This window comes from Sinohyriopsis cumingii, chromosome 17, assembly GCF_028554795.1.
Source record: "Sinohyriopsis cumingii isolate HCF-2022 chromosome 17, ASM2855479v2, whole genome shotgun sequence".
Taxonomy (NCBI): domain Eukaryota; kingdom Metazoa; phylum Mollusca; class Bivalvia; order Unionida; family Unionidae; genus Sinohyriopsis; species Sinohyriopsis cumingii.
In genome coordinates this window covers 122200311-122219530 of record NC_142977.1, presented here as the reverse complement: position 1 = coordinate 122219530, position 19220 = coordinate 122200311, and the positions used below count along the sequence as shown (strand labels likewise).

General features: G+C 35.2%; 2 protein-coding genes across 4 annotated transcripts in view; one reads left to right on the top strand and one right to left on the bottom strand.

Moving 5' to 3' along the window:
• LOC149779789 (brevican core protein-like) overlaps positions 1–6916 on the bottom strand; it is a 30485-nt gene extending 23569 nt beyond the window's left edge. The window contains exons 1-4 of one of the 3 annotated variants that reach the window (XM_089940658.1): positions 6864–6916; positions 5822–5902; positions 1939–2028; positions 390–557 (exon numbers count right to left, since the gene is read on the bottom strand). In XM_089940658.1, coding sequence (XP_089796784.1) covers positions 390–557; positions 1939–2002 — 232 coding nt within the window. In that variant the 5' untranslated portion in view covers positions 2003–2028; positions 5822–5902; positions 6864–6916. Of the gene's footprint in view, positions 1–389; positions 558–1938; positions 2029–3463; positions 3516–5821; positions 5903–6863 lie in introns of those variants that run through there. The other 2 variants (XM_089940660.1, XM_089940659.1) reach the window with 2 other exon arrangements.
• Positions 6917–15983: 9067 nt separating this feature from the next.
• The window catches only part of LOC149779788 (amyloid protein-binding protein 2-like), a 64377-nt gene continuing 61140 nt past the window's right edge, over positions 15984–19220 (top strand). The window contains exon 1 of the mRNA XM_089940653.1: positions 15984–16162. Within this exon, the coding sequence (XP_089796779.1) occupies positions 16022–16162 (141 nt within the window). The 5' untranslated portion in view covers positions 15984–16021. The remainder of the gene's footprint in view (positions 16163–19220) is intronic.

Genomic DNA, 19220 nt, shown 5'->3' with positions numbered 1-19220 from the left:
AACAAAATAAATAATGGAATAATGAAACATTCCAAAAGATTACTTTGTGACACATTTTGGCCACTAAATTCATCATTATAAGCATAAATTCATTCGACAAAAATAAATGAAGTTTGAATAAAAAATATCGGTTCAATCGACAGAAATAATGGATGATGCTATATTATTTTTAGGCTTTGGAGTCGTAAAAAAAGATTAGATAAATGTTTCTCGATCAGTAGGACCAATTACCGTCGCTGCTCAACAGTGTATTGGTATAACCTATGTATACGAACGTGTAACAGCGTGACAAGAACTGAAGAAAAGTTAATATTTTATGTCATGTGTGTTCGTGCAAAATGAAATAGGACAGACGGAAATGTGTTTTTGTTGCTGACGTGCTGTTTTACCATCACAACAAGGTCCTGTTGTTCCAGCAGGACAAACACAGTGACTATTCCGATTAACTCCTCCATTGAAGCAGGCATCATTACACTCTTCAGAACTGTAATGAGGGTATTGTCTCGTTCTCGTGCCATAACCACATGATGTACTGCACGCGCTCCACTGACCCAATGCTGCAACGATATTTTTCATTTTTGAAATGTGTTTGCCTATCATCTCAAATTTCAGATAAAACCATAACATATATCGTCAATGTTGGTCACATGATTAGAAAAAGAAGCACAAAAAACTCGCACAGAGTATATTTGGAGTGGATCAACGTTTAAGGTTAGTACGAGTATAATCTGGCCATTACAAAGCTACGTCTACCCATAGTTAAATTGTCTACATCAGTCACTTTGTATGTCATGTTCAATTAAGCCCTGCGCTAATTACTGCTACAAGTCAAAGATTAATCAGTACAAATCCCCATTTTTACTTTATCTGTCTTTCTCTCACTCTGATATATTTTTATGTATATTTGAATTGTATTGTTTCTTTTCTCTCTGAATCTATGATATGGATATCTATATTGTGTGCTTGACCTTAGCCAGTTATCGAGTTAAGGGCCTACTTGACTAGTGAATTTTATTTTGTAAACAACATCACACATAGCAAATATTTGTCTATGATAATATATTAAATGTTCAGACCATTATTAATAGAGGTAAATATGTTTACTTGTATCTGTGTTTTGGACATTAGTTTTTCACTTGAAAATTCCGGATATTGTTTGCCAACTTAGAATCTTTTAGAAAGAAAAATTACTACATCTTTGTTCTGTTAGTGTGTCGTAGGCTTTATATTAATTTTGTTTAGTTCAAAATTACTGATTCCTAACTTAATATTAAACCAGTCGTATTGTTGTATTCATTCATTGTTGTATTCATTTATTTAAACTATTCACTGGAATTACAGTGACCAAGACTTAACACGTCGCACATTCCAGGCTATTGGCACGTCAGCGCGCTCAGAATTGCAATTTCTTCGGAACACCACAGGAATTCATTTGGAATTTTAAACCTTTTGATTTGTGATATAACTGTCAGGACTAGTTGGTACTTAATAATTCGCAATACTGAAAGTTTTTTTAAATGTTCTCATTATATTTAGGGGTAAAATTATTTGCTGAAATTTACTAAACATGTTGCATTTCTTTCTGTTCTGTTGCTTAGTTTAAGGCAATAGAGGAGTTATAACAATATATATATATATATATATATATATATATATATATATATATATATATATATATATATATATATATATATATATATATATATGATATGGGTTTTGTACTACTCATCCTTTCATCCTTAAGACTCGTGTGTTAACATGCATGTATACCAGTGGAATTTAGCAAAACTTTTTTATACTGTAGAGGAACTAAACTTAACACAGATTTGAAAAATTGTTCGACGGCATCGCCACGTTCACAAATAGTTTATCTATTCAGTTTATAAACTTAATTTATTTCCCCAAGATAAGTTACCAGACTGTATAAATATTACCTACCTATTTTATTGAAGTACACTCCAATGGTCAAAACTGTCACAAGCACCGTCAATTTAACAGCCATATTTATTCTTGTAGGAAGTCCTCAATCTAAAAAAACAAAACAATGTAGATGCTTTAATTCGGTTTTTCGGTAAAAAGAGCCGAATATTAATTTTAAATTTCTAGCCACGTAAACGTGTTGAGGAAGAGACTCTTGATAAAGTTAACTATTATGACTGACATTTTGCAACTTTGATTGCATTACAATTGTAGTCTTAGAACTTTCATGACTGTGACATGTTGTAACTTTGATTGCATTACAATTGTAGTCTTAGAACTCTCATGGCTGTGACATGTAACTTTGATTACATTACAATTGTAGTCTTAGAACTCTCATGACTGTGACATGTTGTAACTTTGATTACATTACAATTGTAGTCTTAGAACTCTCATGACAGTGATATGTTGTAACTTTGATTACATTACAATTGTAGTCTTACATTACAATTGTAGTCTTAGAACTCTCATGACTGTGACATGTTGTAACTTTGATTACATTACAATTGTAGTCTTACATTACAATTGTAGTCTTAGAACTCTCATGACTGTGACATGTTGTAACTTTGATTACATTACAATTGTAGTCTTAGAACTCTCATGACTGTGATATGTTGTAACTTTGATTACATTACAATTGTAGTCTTACATTACAATTGTAGTCTTAGAACTCTCATGGCTATGACATGTAACTTTGATTACATTACAATTGTAGTCTTAGAACTCTCATGGCTGTAACATGTTGTAACTTTGATTACATTACAATTGTAGTCTTAGAACTCTCATGAATATGACATGTTGTAACTTTGATTACATTACAATTGTAGTCTTAAAACTTTCATTACTTTCCTAACTTGGATTCCTCTACGTTAAAGCTTTCATTGACATGTTCATATTGGAATTATCCAACCTTAATTTGGATTTTAGCTTGAGTATGGCAGTCATGCTTCTAAAGTTTCGATATTACGGGAGCCTGGACGTAAAGTGTACGCTGCGCATGGCCCAAAATATGTGCAAGTTGTTTATACATTTCCCCCTCTCAGCCCACCATACCCAGCCCACCCGACACCATCACTTGATAAATTTCGTATGTCATCATTAAAACGGATATTTTCTGATACCCTGGAGGTAAAGGAAAGAAATTGAGAAAGAAACACACACAGACGGAGAAAGACACATAATGAAAGGAAGAAACGCATAAAAAGACAGGGGAAAAAAGAGGAATACAGAATGAAAGAGAAAAAAATACACGCAAAGACAAAACAAAAAATTAAACACAAACGCACAGATAGAAAAAAGACAGAAACGTACAGATAGAAAGGTAGATAGATATTCAGGAGGTGGATGCAAAGAAAAGGAAAAAGATAAACCACAGACAGAGATGGGAAAACAGAATGATAGAAAGAAACAGGGGGGGAGACACAAAATGAACGAAAGAAACACGTAAGAAAAAGCGAGAGAAATAAAATTGAAACCTGTATCGTACCTTGTTTCCGCAGAAGAATAGTTTTTTGTAGAACACTCGTTATGTTATCTATCTATATATCGAGGTTAAGATCTCATTTTTGTCAAGCTTGGCAACATTACATCGAGGAAGATATTGGAATGATAACAAATGGCATGACGTATTCCTTTAGCGTGCCAACTGACAATACTTTTTTTTAATTTTTCATTTTTTGAACACGTATTAAAAACTTACAGTATCAAAAAACTTTGGCTAAATTGACTGCATGTTGTTTAAAAATTGTCCACCTTTCCAACCCTAATCTCCCCCTTGATTACTGACAAGTTATTATTAAGAAGGACATTTTTATTCAGTAGATAAAGGCATGGAAAGAAAGGAAGGAAAAACGCAAAGACAGAGGGAGAACAACATAATGACCAAGAAGAAATACACATAGATAGGCATGGACAAAGATACCGAATGAAATGAGGAAACACGTTAAAACAAAGCATAAAAATATTATTTGTTTTATATTTTAAAAAAAAACTGTATCTTAACTCAATCCCACCATGTAACCTTTCTGCAGAGCGCTCGTTGTGTTATCTACATATCGAGGTGATGTTACATTGAGTTAGACAGAGGATCATAGCAAATGGGGGAGGGGAATTCCTTCTCGGTCGCCAACTGACCAATTTGTTTTACAAAAACTACTTTACAAAAACTGAGTGCAAAATATGTTTTTTTCAACATTATAAATGTGAACCATGGGTAAGATTGAGTGCACCATATTATTTTCACCAGAAATGTGAATTATGGGTAAGACTTCATTGTAATAGCTGTAATAAGAATGATAATACAGTTCTTAATACGCATTTCGTCAATGAATTACTCTCACTTTTCATGCTCTGGCAACTTGCAATATCAAAGAAACAGGTTGTGCCTATTTCTCCTTGGGGTAAAAAAAATAGTGGTAGCGGTAGAAACCACATGCCACGATTCGTTTACACTGATTCTGCGTTTACGAGGGTTTCGGCAAATTGAACCTATACACTCATTTGTGTATAGCTAGAATCATTAGCACTGAGCTATCCATGAATCTTGAATACATTTAGTTATCTATCCGGCATGCAAAAGGCTGTAGATGGTTGCAAAACAAATGTTACTCCAGAGAGTAAACAAGTCCAAACTGTGCAAACCACTTGGCACCCGAAATATTTGATCTTAGAAAGGAAGATAATCAAGCTGCAACATGCGCGTGTGTGATTTGAATTTTTAACATAGCTTTTTAAAAAAAAGTCAGTCATATCACTACGATATCTGCAGTGTGGCAGTTCATAGTGATATCTATCACTGGGGCATCACGCCACAGACATGTAGCATCATGTCCCATCCAGCCACATTATCCGGACACCAGGCCAACCAGTCCTAACACTAACCTCTTAATGTTGAGCGCTTAGCGAGGCAGCTGTTAGTACCATTTTTATAAGCCTTTGGTATAACTCAGTCGGGATTTGAACCCGCGACCTCCCGCATCCGAGGCGGACCCTTTAACCACTAGGCCACCGGAATGGCAAGTCGCAACATAATCCCTTTGCCGTTATAAACAGGCACGTTACACGTGCTTGTTAGAGTTTGTTCCCCATACACAAAAATGTACGCCCTAAATTTTTAAATCAAACAATATATATTCTGATTTGATCAAATGTTAAATACATTAGCTCTTCGACTATCTCTCTCTCTCTCTCTTTCTTTCTTTCTCTCTCTCTCTCTCTCTCAATCTATCTATCCGTATGTCTTCTTTAATTTCTTGCAATATGCCTTATTGTCTATATCGGTAATCATATCTGATTCATTATATTTTCGTGTTATCGAATGAACATGAAGCATGGAAAAACAAAAACTTAAATTACAAAAGAAAATTGGAGGTAACTTCCCCACTCCTGGTTAATTTACAAATGTCGTTCGCTCTACACTGACCTTACCAACCTGATCTTCTGTACAGTCTGTTTTGTACATTCATGCACGTTTAGTAATCGAATATATATGAAGCCACCGACTGACAAGTCTAAATGGGACGGACCTTTAACATTGATATGTGTTTGTTGTTTAGATTTTTAACGCAGATTTAACATTAGTGATATTCATGCCAATGTTCCCGCTAAGCTTGTTTGATGTCTTGGCGCAGCTAAATGTATTCTGCGCGCAGAGATAATTCTTTTGATTTCTCGTGAACACAATTTCTTCTAATTGATTACAGTTGTTCGTTGTTCAAAATATTTTCAGTCTTGACATGGTTGAGATTAAAATTTCAGATGTTTGATTTAATGGCATTAAATCCATAATGATACACTTTGACGCACCCTGCCTGAGGATACAATTTCCGTAAAAAAATTTGCTCACTAGGTTTTGCAGTCTGCTCAGTGGCCTTTGCTCGGCTCTCACTAGTGCACATGCCTTAGAGGGAACGTTGATCCATGCTATCTGTAAAGCAGAGATACTTGAACGGTAACTATAATTTTTACCTGAACCATTGCATCTGATTTAATGAATAAACCTTTACTGTTCCTGACACTGTAGATGAGACAGACAGACAGACAGACAGAGACAGAGACAGAGAGACATACAGACAGAGAGTTGCACATAAAGACACGGCAGGAGAAATGATACCCAAACATATAATTAATTCCACAAAGGAACCTTTCTGAAGAGCACTCGATATAGAGTTGAAGATGTAATTTTTTCATCGAAGAAGATAATCGATGACAATAAATGGCTAAAGCATTCGTTTTGGTTGCCAACTGACAATTTTGTTTTCTTCTTCTTTTCGTATGGTCTTTTCTAGCATATGTACATACACACACAAACACACAGATAGATAGATAGATAGATAGATAGATAGATAGATAGATGGATGGATGGATGGATAGATAGATAGATAGATAGATCCATGTATAGAATACGAAAAATTAAAGAAATATTAAATTATATGAAGTCTTGCAAGGACTGAGTGCACAATTTTATAGTTAGCATTACAAAACTGAATCAAGGGTAATAATAATTTTAGTACAAATGATAATAATATCCTTGGTAATCATTTCTTCCCTGTATCACTCGGACATTCCATCTCCTATCAACTAGCTGTAACAGAGAACTTGGGCCAAAATGCCTGCAAGTTGTTTACCGTTTACACGTTCTCCCTCCTACCACACCCACAACCCACCCTCAAACAATTGATAAATCCTCATCTATCATTACTAAAATGGACAAGTTCTGATATTCAGGAGGCGAAGACAGGTAGAGATAGAATAACATGAACAGAGAGGGTGAACGGCACAGAATAATGGGAAGAAACAAACCGAAACAGACAGGTAAAAACACAGAAAGTAAAGAAGAAACACGTAAAGACGCATCAGAACAAAATAGACAGAAATCTATATCTTACTTTTATCCCGCACAGCAACCTGTCTGTCGAGCACTCGGCATGTTATCAACCTATGGAGCGTAAAATGTCATTTCTTTTAAGCTTAGCAACATGACATCGAGGACGACATTGGATTAAAGCAAATGGTGTGGGTCATTCCTTTTGGTTGCCAACTGACATTATTTATTTTATTAGTTTGCAAAGCAGGGTACACGATATTATTGTCAATATTACGAAAGAGAATAATGGTTATGACTTTGTATTAATAGCTATATTAAGGATGATAATAATAGTCAATAATCTTCATATGCATCTCTTCCCCGTATTACAACAGTATGTAATAAAAACTATAATAAGGATGGTGTTGATAATCTTCGTATGCATCTCTTCCCCGTATTACAACAGTGTGTAATAAAAACTATAATAAGGATGGTGTTGATAATCTTCGTATGCATCTCTCCACTGTATTACTATAGTATGTAATAAAACCTATAATAAGGATGGTGTTAATAATCTTCGTATGCATCTCTTCACTGTATTACATAATTGAATAAGGGACAAGACTTTGTATTAAAAGCTATAATAAGGATGGTGTTGATAATCTTCGTATGCATCTCTTCCCTGTATTACAACAGTATGTAATAAAAACTATAATAAGGATGGTGTTGATAATCTTCGTATGCATCTCTTCACTGTATTACTAAAGTATGTAATAAAAGCTATAATAAGGATGGTGTTGATAATCTTCGTATGCATCTCTTCCCTGTATTACAACAGTATGTAACAAAAACTATAATAAGGATGGTGTTAATAATCTTCGTATGCATCTCTTCCCTGTATTACAACAGTGTGTAATAAAAACTATAATAAGGATGGTGTTGATAATCTTCGTATGCATCTCTTCCCTGTATTACTATAGTATGTAATAAAACCTATAATAAGGAAGATGTTGATAATCTTCGAATGCATCTCTTCCCTGTATTAATCTGACTTTCAATGTTCTGACAACATGCAACAGCAAAGAAATAGGTGGATGCTTGTTAGCATGGATTTTTAATACATTTTGCTATCTCTCTGGCATGCAAAGGCCGAATATAAGTGCAAAAGAAATGTTTCGCCAGTCAACATAAAAATCCAAAATTTACGAATAACACGGCACTATTCCTTACCTTGAAAAGTTGCATAATCATGTTGCCACCTAACTCAATTGTCATTGCCAAGAACCACGTGACTATGCTCGCGCTTATTGTAGTTTGTACCTATACACAAAATACATTTACGTTCTAATATTATTTCTCGGTTGTTTACTTGTAATCTGCTTTATTTTCTTTCTCTGTAATCATATTTAATTCGTTAGATTCTAATTTTATCAAATTGATATGAAACATAGAGAAACAAAAATTTATATTGCTAACAGGAAGTAGATATTTTCCCAACTCCTAGTTAGTAATCAATTGCCTTTCCCTCTACCCTGAACTTATCCACATGAACATTTTCTAAACAATTTGTTTCGTGCATTCAAGCACGTGTAGCGCTGTATGTATGTATGTATGTATGTATGTATGTATGTATTCATGTGTTACTGATAAGCTTTAGATCCTTGGAATATATGATATAGAGATTCCATCGCTAGGTTAGATATGTATCGGATAGTTCCGCCACCGTTAATACCGACATTGAAGTGACGTCATCAGACTAATTAAATGAATCGAATAATGTCGATGAGCGTCAATAAACATCAGTTTGTACTAAACTGAGTTCAGTCGATAATCTAATAATGGAGCAAATATAAATTCCTACCTCATCAAGTTTACGACGTCTCCAACAATACTATTTTGCTAGATTTATGTTAGGTGAACTTATTTCACATGTTAATAGGCTGTCAGTGTCTTCACAGTTTAAAATTAATAAGCAGCGTGCCGTCACTTAAGCCATGAACATCATTTTTGCTAACCTTTCCCAGTCCCAACCGATCCACACTCCAGGGATAACACAGAAGAGGCATCTTCAGCAGCAGAGAGGGTGAACAGACCACTTGCTTCAAAGTCCGTTAATGAACATAAAATCTCATACGAAAAAATTACAAAAATAAAGTCAAAAACGTCAAACCGAAGTCTCTAACTTAGCGCGAGTTTCTCTAACTGCGACAACTTCTACATATCAAGCTTCAGATAAGCTTGAATCAAGATCCGTGTCTCTTCCTACATGTACCTATTGTAAGAAAAAAGGATAGGTTATGTATGACTGCTACAAATTGAAAAATTTGCATCATAAATAAAACAGACCTAATCCAAACGCTCCTATTTCTAAGAGGTCAAGGTCACAGTCACATATTGAAAGCAATGCAATTGTTGGGTCTACTAAACCACAGCCTGATTTTATTATGGAGAATTATGAACCATTCATATCGTAGGGTTCTATATTACTCTTGTGTGATTTGGCCAATCCTATCCCTATTAAACTTTAAAGGGACACTGGAGGTTCTCAAAGTTTTTTTATTATCAGGTACTTTGCCTTTTTCTAAAAAGTCTTCTTCTCATGAGAATGTTCCTATTCAGACGGTAGAGTACGCCTTTGCTAATGTTCCTCTCCATTGTGTAAATTTGTCATCAACTTAGTTTCCGGACGTCTGACAGTCGTCACAGTGTCTGTTTTACCCGTTGAGGGCATTTATTTATTATTAGGCAACGACCTAGCTGGAGACAAGGTTGTGGTTAATCCACTTAAAACTGACAAGCCTTGTTTGGATCAGAACGTCAATCCAATTGAAAAGGAATTCCCTGATTTATTCCCAGCTTGTACAGTTACCAGAGCTATGGCAAAGAAAGCTCTTGCGAATGATGTAGATAAGGAAAGTATTCCTTTAGCTGACACATGTACTGGTCAGGCTTTTGATGAGGTCACTTTCACTCCTTGTCTGGATCAATCTGAAGGTATTGATCGTACTGACAGGAACTTGATTTAACATAAATAGCAAATGAAAATAAATAGTAATAGTAAATTAAAATATTAGCAAATGTTTTGACAGAAATGTTTAACTGCCCAGCTGGGGTATGGTTTTATTTTATCGCCTATTTTATTTTCATTATTCCTAAATGATTTAAACCAGAATAACGTTGTAGCACTAGAATTTGCTACCTTATTTGTACTGTTGTGTGCAGATGACTTGATTGCCTTTGCCGAAACTGTTACTCAACTTCATGGTATTTTGGTGATTAAAGTATCTAGATATATTGGAGTCTCTTCTAAACATTCATTTGTCAAAAAATGCTAGCACTACAAGCGGCAAAGTGACTATATATTTCGGAGACTCAGCTTAATTAGTTTGATAAGCTTTCTACAACAACAACTCTATTCCCAATAGTTTTTACTAAATTAGCACCAATTTTGAATTCTGGGTCGGACGTCTGGGGTTTCCACAAAGCATTTGACATTGAAGGTTTACATGCATCATTTTGCGAATATATTATTCGTATTACAAAATACACCAAACACTTTTGTTGATAAAAAGTTTGGTAAGGTTATATAAGAATTATTAAGTAGTAGTTCAAAGTATTAAAGACGACTGAAGATAGATTCCCAAAACAAGGCTATAAACAACAATTCACATGGGGTGAACACTTTGACTGTTAGGTGAATAAAGTTAAGAATCTACTGTCTTCATGCGGGATGGAAGAAGTTTGGGTTACCGAAGGAGTGGGTGATGAGAAAATCTTCTTCATTTTCCTTAAACAACGTGGTAAAATATGTTTCAGCAAGAACTAAATTGAGAGTTACATGGAATGAATAATCTACGATTGTATAATAAGATCAGAAAGAATCTCAGTTGTCAGTACTACATAATTATTTGAAATCTTCGTACAGTGTTAGCTTGCTATGCATGTTCAGAAATGGAAGCTTTCCCATAATGGTAAATTTAGGTACAAAAATAGCCCGTATATTAGACTGTGCCCTTTGTGCAGATATAGAAGACGAGTTTCATTGTGTTGTCAAATGCCCCATGTATGATTATTTGGGCCTACATACGTTCATCGTGATAAAGATAACATCAAGTTTTATAACTTTATCCAGAGGATCATTAGCAATATTAATATCATACGTGATTTAGACGTTTATCTAGCAACATCTTTAAAAGTTAGGGAATCGTTATGATTTGTGCTTGTACCATGGTTTTAATACCTGCATGCAATTTGGACCTATGTCTGATGTTACAGATTATTATTATTATTATTATTATTGTTATTATTATAACTAAAACTGTTTTATTTATGTCAAGTTTTGCTAAATAGCGCAAAACATGGTTTGGTCTGACTACTTTAATGGCTAGATTACAACTGACTAAAACAGAGAATACCCACCCACACTAGTTTCATAAGCTAATGATATCATAAGGCAGATAAGGTTACAATTGAGTGAGAGCCTGGAGCTGACTTCTTGTGACCTGTAACTGTCAGAGCTTTTGAAGCAGCAGAATGTTAATGCCGTATATTACCACAACTCCCCTAAAAATGAGTTTTTTGCTTTTCTTTTAAATTCATTTTTCGTTTTCTTTTTAATAAATTTGTAAACATATTACTTGACAAAGTTCTATTTTGCACCTGAATATCTATTTAAAGAGTTTCTGGTGAGTTGTAAAAGTTCTACTAATTGTAGTTAAAATTAAGTTCCAGCCCTATGACATTCACAATTGTTCTTCCACTCATGAAAACAAATACATGGTGATATATTGGCATTGTCGCTAAAATATATAGTCCTATATATTTTGTTCTTCAACCCAGTTGTTATCACTGCATATAAACTGATGTGATATAACAGATGTATTATTCTGCCCTTGACCACTTCCAGATTCTAACATTCACAAGACACAATATTATTCAGAAAAATTTTCAAGTTCACATAACAAAATCTCTATATCTTGCAGGCCTTTTTATTAGACGTGCACTCCTTGTCCCAATGTATCCTGCCTCATTGATGATTAACGGCATCTTGTCATTCAGTTTAGTGACCTCCTTGTTAGTATCTTCATATGTATCATACATCTCTTAATGTCTATTTTATTTGTAACACACGTCTTCTGTTTCTTCCGTTTTTAGCACCGTCCTGTGTATTCACATCATACGACTATGGAGTGCTACTTTTTCTGACGACTACAGCTGGTTCCCAAAGATCTTGTCTTCTGATTCTAACTTGTCCCCAGAAGTCAGATTTGGAAGCTCTTTAGCTGTTCTGTCATACTGTTTCTTTTGCGGATTTTTCTTTTCACCCAGTTTCCACTTTATGTTTCTCTCTTTTATAACTTACGGATGTAGCTGTTTTAATTTGGTAGTAGGTAAAGTCGATGGAAGTCTTTGACTCATCAGTATTTGTGCCGGATATCCTATATCATCAATTGGTGTGTTTCGATAAACCAGTATGGATAACTATGGATCTTTTCCATCTCTCTTTGCCTTATTGAGAATTCCTTTGACAGTTTGAATAGTTCTGTCTGCTAAACCATTAGACTGTGGATACTTGGGACTTGAAGTAATGTGTTTGAATCCCCAGCTTTTTGCAAACTGTCCATATTCTTTTGAGGAGAACTGTGGTCCATTATCACTCCTTACTTCTCGTGGTATTCCATGTATTGCAAAAACTGACTTTGTGTGTGTGTGATTACTGTGCTTGCTCGTGTAATTTCTAACTTGGCAGCTTCAAAAGATCTGGAGCAATAGTCTACTGTCAAGATATAGTTGTAATTATTCCACATTAATAAATCTGTTCCAACCTTTTCCCATGGTGCAGTATGTTGTGTAGATAACAATGGTTCTTTTTTTTTTTTTTTTTTTTTTTTTTTGACTTTCTGTATTCCTGGCAAGTAGAACAATTCGATAATGTGTCTGCAGTCTCTGTATTCATGCAAGTCCAATACATAATGTCTCTTGCTTTTTGCTTTGTCTTTTCAATCCCCATGTTTTGTGCAACTCTTTTATCATTTCTTTCTGAAGAGCATCTGGTATCTTCTCTCCGTTTAGAACTAATCCGTCCATTTCTGAAAGTTCATCTCTGCAGTTCCAGAAGATTGTGATTTCAAAGGGTACAAGATATTTATCATTTGGCCATTCCTTTTGAATCATTTCTCGTAATTTGGTCATTTTATTATCACGTTTAGTTCCATTCTTTATTGCTTCTAACTGCAATCTGTACACTTGACATGATCATGTACACATATCACTCAGTTTCATTATACATGGTCATCTCAGATGTGTTTGTCTGTCTGTATGCTCTCGACAAAGCATATGCAACAATTAACTCTTTTCCTGAACAATACGTTAAGTAAAAATTGTGCTTCTGCACTCTTAGAGGCATTCTCTGAAGTCCAGGTGGTGCGGCAGATAGAGGATTCTTGAGGATTGATTCCAGCGTTGTATGATCCGATTCAACTTGTACTTGACAACCATAAGTATATTAATTAAATCAAGTATTCATTCCACTCTCAAACGATCAAGAAGATGGAAGAGTCAGCACAGATCGACCTGCTGGTCAAATATTTGCTAAAAGTCATACGAAAGCATAATTCACATGCGAAAGTGGCAACAAAACTTACTCTTTTGGTCGTTGATTTGATGAGAGTCATACGAAAGTGTGTGCTAATGAAGTTTGCTATATCTGCAAAGGTAAATGTGTATTTGTCTCCAGAATACCTGCTTCGTCTAAGAAAGAGAGACAAAAGTCAAGATACCTAATATCGTTGTCAGGAGAAAGGACACTGGAATTCAGAGTGCCCTACGAGAAAAGAGAAGAAACAGAAACAAGACGAAACAGAGAAGAGGGATTCAGAAGAAGAAGAAATTGAAGATGATGAAGAACTTGTGCCAGTAAAGACATGGAAATGGAAAAATTGAAAATGTGAGCCGATGCGTTGGCCCTGATGTGAAATTTCATACTACCTTCTAAAAGAGAATAGACCAGAAAGAAAACGTAAGTGTCTCTTGGTCTTGACATTGTATAATAAGGATGGCATGTTTTGTTTTTACTCACACTTTATGAAATTGTGCTCTTTCACCTCTCTCTATCCCTCTGGATCACGTTTTAGTTAGAATTGAAATGGAAGGATGTTTTCCTTCACGCACGCTCTTTAGGCATGCAAGTCCGTAAACAATAGTCAGTCTATTCATCCATCATTTTGTGTCTTGATGTTTCCTAAATCACACACTGATGCCATAAAATAACGGGTTAAATGGGTTTTGTAGTGTTGGGAGTGGGGGGGTGTAGGTGTTTGGCAGAGTTGGTCATTGCAGGTGAGGGCTTAGGTGCTTTCAAAAAACTTTTTCTTCTTCACTCTGTGTTGATAGTATATTTGGGGTTTGTATGAGTTCGCGTACGTTTGTGTGGATAGTTTATTTGGGGTTTGTATCATCTCCCTTCTGTGTTGATAGTATATTTGGGGTTTGTATTATCTCCCTTCTGTGTTGATAGTATATTTGGGGTTTGTTTTTTCCTCTTCCCTCTGTGTGTGTGTGTGTGTGTGTGTGTGTGAGTGTGTCTGCGCGCGTATGTTGTGTGTGTGTGTGTGTGTGTGTGTGTGTGTATTGGTCTCTGTTTGTCCCTATAAAACTCACTTTATCCCTATCAGATACACTCTACCTACCTACCTACAGTAGCGCGTATTCAGGTCAGCCACTTGCAACACTGTTGCCGTTTATCCCTAGTGTTCAGTACAGACCCACAAGTTGGAGCTATAAATAGATAGTGGGATTTCATAGGAATTTCAGCTGATTATAGATACATAGGTATTTATCCACGATCGTCACAGAAGTTGATATTGTAAGTAGTTACTAATTTTATCCATTTTAGTCTAAACCATTGTAACTTAATTTTCGGGGATATGTTTATTTTCCTTTAAATTCTGGGACAATTTCGTCATTTTAACGTTACTTTTAGTCACATCCATTTTGTCGTTGAGCATTTCCTTGATTATCGCTATTTATAGCATCATTACAATTATGCAAATTTTTGAACACCCCATCAAGATTTCAGGTCTTGGTAATGCTTTATATATAAATCTCACGCTTGTACTACTGTATGTATGTCTCTGTCTCTGTTGTGTTTGACCCTCTATCATCATTGTCCCTAGACAGTCCCACCATGTTCAGTTCCCCTTGACGCTATACAGATCCACCATGTTCAATTTCCATATGTTCAATTCCCCTTGTCCCTAGATAGACCCACACTTTATTCCCCCATGTTCAATTCCCCTTGAGGCTAGAGTGGCCCAGGGTTTTTTCTCCATGTTCAATTCCCCTTGAGGCTAGAGTAGCCCAAGACTATTTCCCATGTTAAATTCCCCTTGAGGCTAGAGTGGCCCACGATTTTTCTCCATGTTAATTTTCCATTGAGGCTAGAGTGGCCCAGGGGTCTCTGTAATGATAATTCCCATTGAGGCTAGGGTGGCCCCATTCACTACTTTTGTGCCTTCTGCTGTAATATTCTACTTCGGACTGCAATAGTTCTCAAACTTCTTGATAAGTGGAGCAATTTTTTTTCAGCTTCTTTGGCTTCAAATGTAAATGTGTTGTAAATGTATCTACCATCCTGACTAATAATACATAGGAAAGCAATGAATTTTTCTTTGTCTTCTTTATCTGCAAGTGGAACATCTAAGTAAAACTGCATAGTCTGCTTCCACCTCCTCCAAGTTTTGCTAGATGATGGGAATTAAAGTCCATTCAGGTGGCTGATTGAGTTTTTCCATGATGTCACAATTAACACATAAACTTATACATCCAAATTTTAGCATTGCTATGGAGATATACTTCTTAATGGTATAAATCCAACTAATTCCAAAATTTTCACTTCTGACACCATGTTATGTTTTACTAAACAACATGGCTTGGTCTAACTACTTTAATGACTAGATTACAACTTGAGCTTACCTTAGGTGACCTGTAACTGCAGACCATTTGTAGCAACAGAATGTAATACCGTATATTAGCCCAACTGAGTTTGTGTACATGTACATTGGCGATTATAGTTCATCCAGATTGAACATTAGTAAGAGCCTGAAAGCAGGGGAAATAACTCTTTCAACCTCGTTCTCGACTGGCCTGGTTCCTCCCCATACAGGAAAAGTACTACTCATAATTACATTTAAAAGTACGACAGTGGGCCAGCCTTTTCGTAGACTAGGAAAGATATTCAACATGGCGTCAGCCTGTGCTCTTGAGTGGGTTCCAGACTCACTGTACAACACAGCAGTTTCTGCAATTGTTACATCGTACTCACGTCACAGAAGGGAACTGAAAGCCCTTCCCGAAAATGTACAGTTCGACATATATTATAAGGTATATAAATTGTACGTGTTCAAATGTTTTGAATGCAAAATATTCATAACTAGCTCGTTTGTATTCTGATTGACATAGGACAAGAATAATAAACTACCAGTTTATAAAAGTAAAGGAAGCTGTTTTGAAGAAGATATTTAGGGTACTTCTAAAATCAAGTTTATTATGTTTGTTTTATGCTACTCTCGTGATTTTATAATTTAAATTCAAGAGTTTGTGCAAGGTGCGTTTTACCAATTGAGTCTTTCCATATAGCAACAAGGGATGATATTTTCAGAATTTTAGAATAAATAAAAATAATGATTTTTGAATAATTTAAGTGTGCAGAGTCAAAAAATGAAATCTTGATGCCATCTTTCAAATAAATTAACAGGAAGCATTCAAACATGCACCGTCCACCATTTTTAATATTGGTCTTGGTTACTTTTTGCAATATCTTGACCTCGTGTTATTTCAAGCTGACATTTGTATATTTCGTACATATGGTTATATATAAATGTTGGCTGAACTTTCAGCTATAAGAATAAATAGACTTTTCCTCTGTTCCAGGTATTTTGGAAGCCTTTCTGTGCCTTTTTATTGAGTGTCCCTCCCCCCATGTTTGTATGAGATACTATATTCTTGAGTCATACACATGTTGACATTATATGTTGCTCTTAAATTGTAATGTTTTATGCATAATTAATTTGTGCTGAATTCAAAATTGAACCATCTTTATGATATTAATTCCTATAAATTCACAGCATGCATTCAGACATTTGTACCATCCACCAATTTAATATAGGTCTTTGGTCCATTTTTTCAAAATCTTGACCTCATGGTTATTTCAAGCTGGAATTTGCAAATTTTTTACATATGGCAATATAGAAATGTTTAGTGAACTTTCAGCTTTAATAATAAATTTTCCTTTTCATTGTTTCAGGCACAAGGGTTCATTACAAAGAAAGTTGGGAGTATCTGTCCATGAATCAAGGGATGGGGGTCTAACCTGTAACAATATAACAAGAGAAGACACCAGTCCGCACCCCACGGTAGTTCCTGATAGCATAATATCCTAATTGTATCTGCTAATTTCCAACTTAAACCACTTGTAATCAAGAATATTTAAATTTTCAAAACAGCTCGACACACTTTGTGCAGTTTGTGACATGTTGGAGAAAATGCAATAATTGTTCCCTGATTTTAATGTCTGGACAAGTAATGTCCCTGACAGTGCTGTTTGCATTCAGATAGTCTTTGATTTCACCATTGAATGAAAGGTAAGATCCAAACAAACTCGAATCTGTAGTTCAGCGCTAAATACGATAGCAAGGAAATAAATGGATCTTTTATTGTGCCGTCTTCGTAACTAACAACTGCTGCTTATCCATTTTCTTTGAAGTTAATATATGGACAACAATAAAAACACAAAAGTTAAAACGGTTTAAGTGATTACAATAAGTACTGACTCATATTTTAAAACAATAAGTATGTTTCAGGAGTTAATAATGCACTATGCATTAATCAGCACCAAACTTACCAAAATCGATTTGTTTTTGCCACCAAAATTAAAACGCATCACAATGTGTATTAACGATATTTACTTTGGACTTGAGGTTGTTCTGGCCTTACCTTTCGGTCATTGGTGAAATCCATGACTATCCGAATGCAAACGGCACTGCTGGGGACTGCTTGTCCAGATGTCAAAATCGGCAAACAATTGTTGCATTTTCTCCAAAATGCTACAAACTAAACAAAGTGTCTCAAGCTGTTTTGAAAATTGAACTATTCTTGGTTATGGCTGGCTTGAGTTGGAAATTAGCAGACACAGTTAGGATAAAGTATCAGGGTTGGTATTACCAAGGGGTGCAGACAGGTGTGTTTCCTTGTATTATATTGTTAGAGGTTAGAACTCCCATCCCTTGATTCAAGGATGGATACTCCAGATTTTCTTTGTAATGAACCCCTGTGGTTTCAGGTACTTCTGAAGCCTTTTTGTGCCTTATTTAAGTGCCCTACCCTAAAAAAAATTCATAAAATACCAAAATGATGGACCGCAATGGTGGTCTAATGGTTAGAGCATCCTCCTCGGATGCGGCGGGAGGTCATGGGTTCAAACCCCCAGCCGAATCTTGCCAAAGACTTACAAAAATGGAACTAACAGCTGCCTCACTTGGTGCTCAGCATTAAGAGGTTAGTGTTTGGACTGGTCAGCCTGGTGTCAAGATAATGCGACTAGGTTGGATATCATCCTACATGTCTGCAGCATGATGCCCCAGTGCTAGACATCACTATAAACTGCCACACTGCAGATATCAAAGCGATATGACTGAAAAGTCGTTAGAGCTACATTAAAACATCCTAGTCACACACACACCAAAGTGATGAGTCATACACCCATTTAAATTATATTTTACTCTTAAAATAGTGCATAATCATTACAATACTCTTGTACATGTATATGTTGATCTGAAATCACAATTTAGTAAATAGCAATGGCCACTTTTGAATTAAATTATGATAAATTAGACTTGGTCAATTTTCATATCTTTACAATTAATGACACAAAATAAACAAACATAAAAATAACTTACATTGAATACTTTCACAATTTTACAAAAGATGTCAGTCACGTGGACAAAATTCTTTAAAAATTCCTTATTCACTTTTTTATGTTTTACAGGTTTTCCACTTATTTGTTATTAAAGTAAATCTGCATTTCTATGGTGTAAATTGCAACATTAAAATTTGGTATCAATTTTTTATATTTTCTTAATAATTCTGATCAACTTTGAGCAGTATTTTACAGTTCATGAAGCAGTATTAAATTGTGAAATCAAGAGAGTGCAAGAGAAGGAAGTCGCACAGTTCTCACTAAATATTTATCATTTTATGTTTTAAATAAAGTGATATGGCACAGATCGATTGTTTTTTTTTTTATATTGTCAGTATTCAGAATAGATTGATATTCACAATAAATGCCATGAATGTGTTTTGTTTTTATTTAATTTAAATTTTACTTCTTTTTGTCTATACTAAACATGAAAAGTTTACATTAAATAGGCCTGCCAATGCCTCT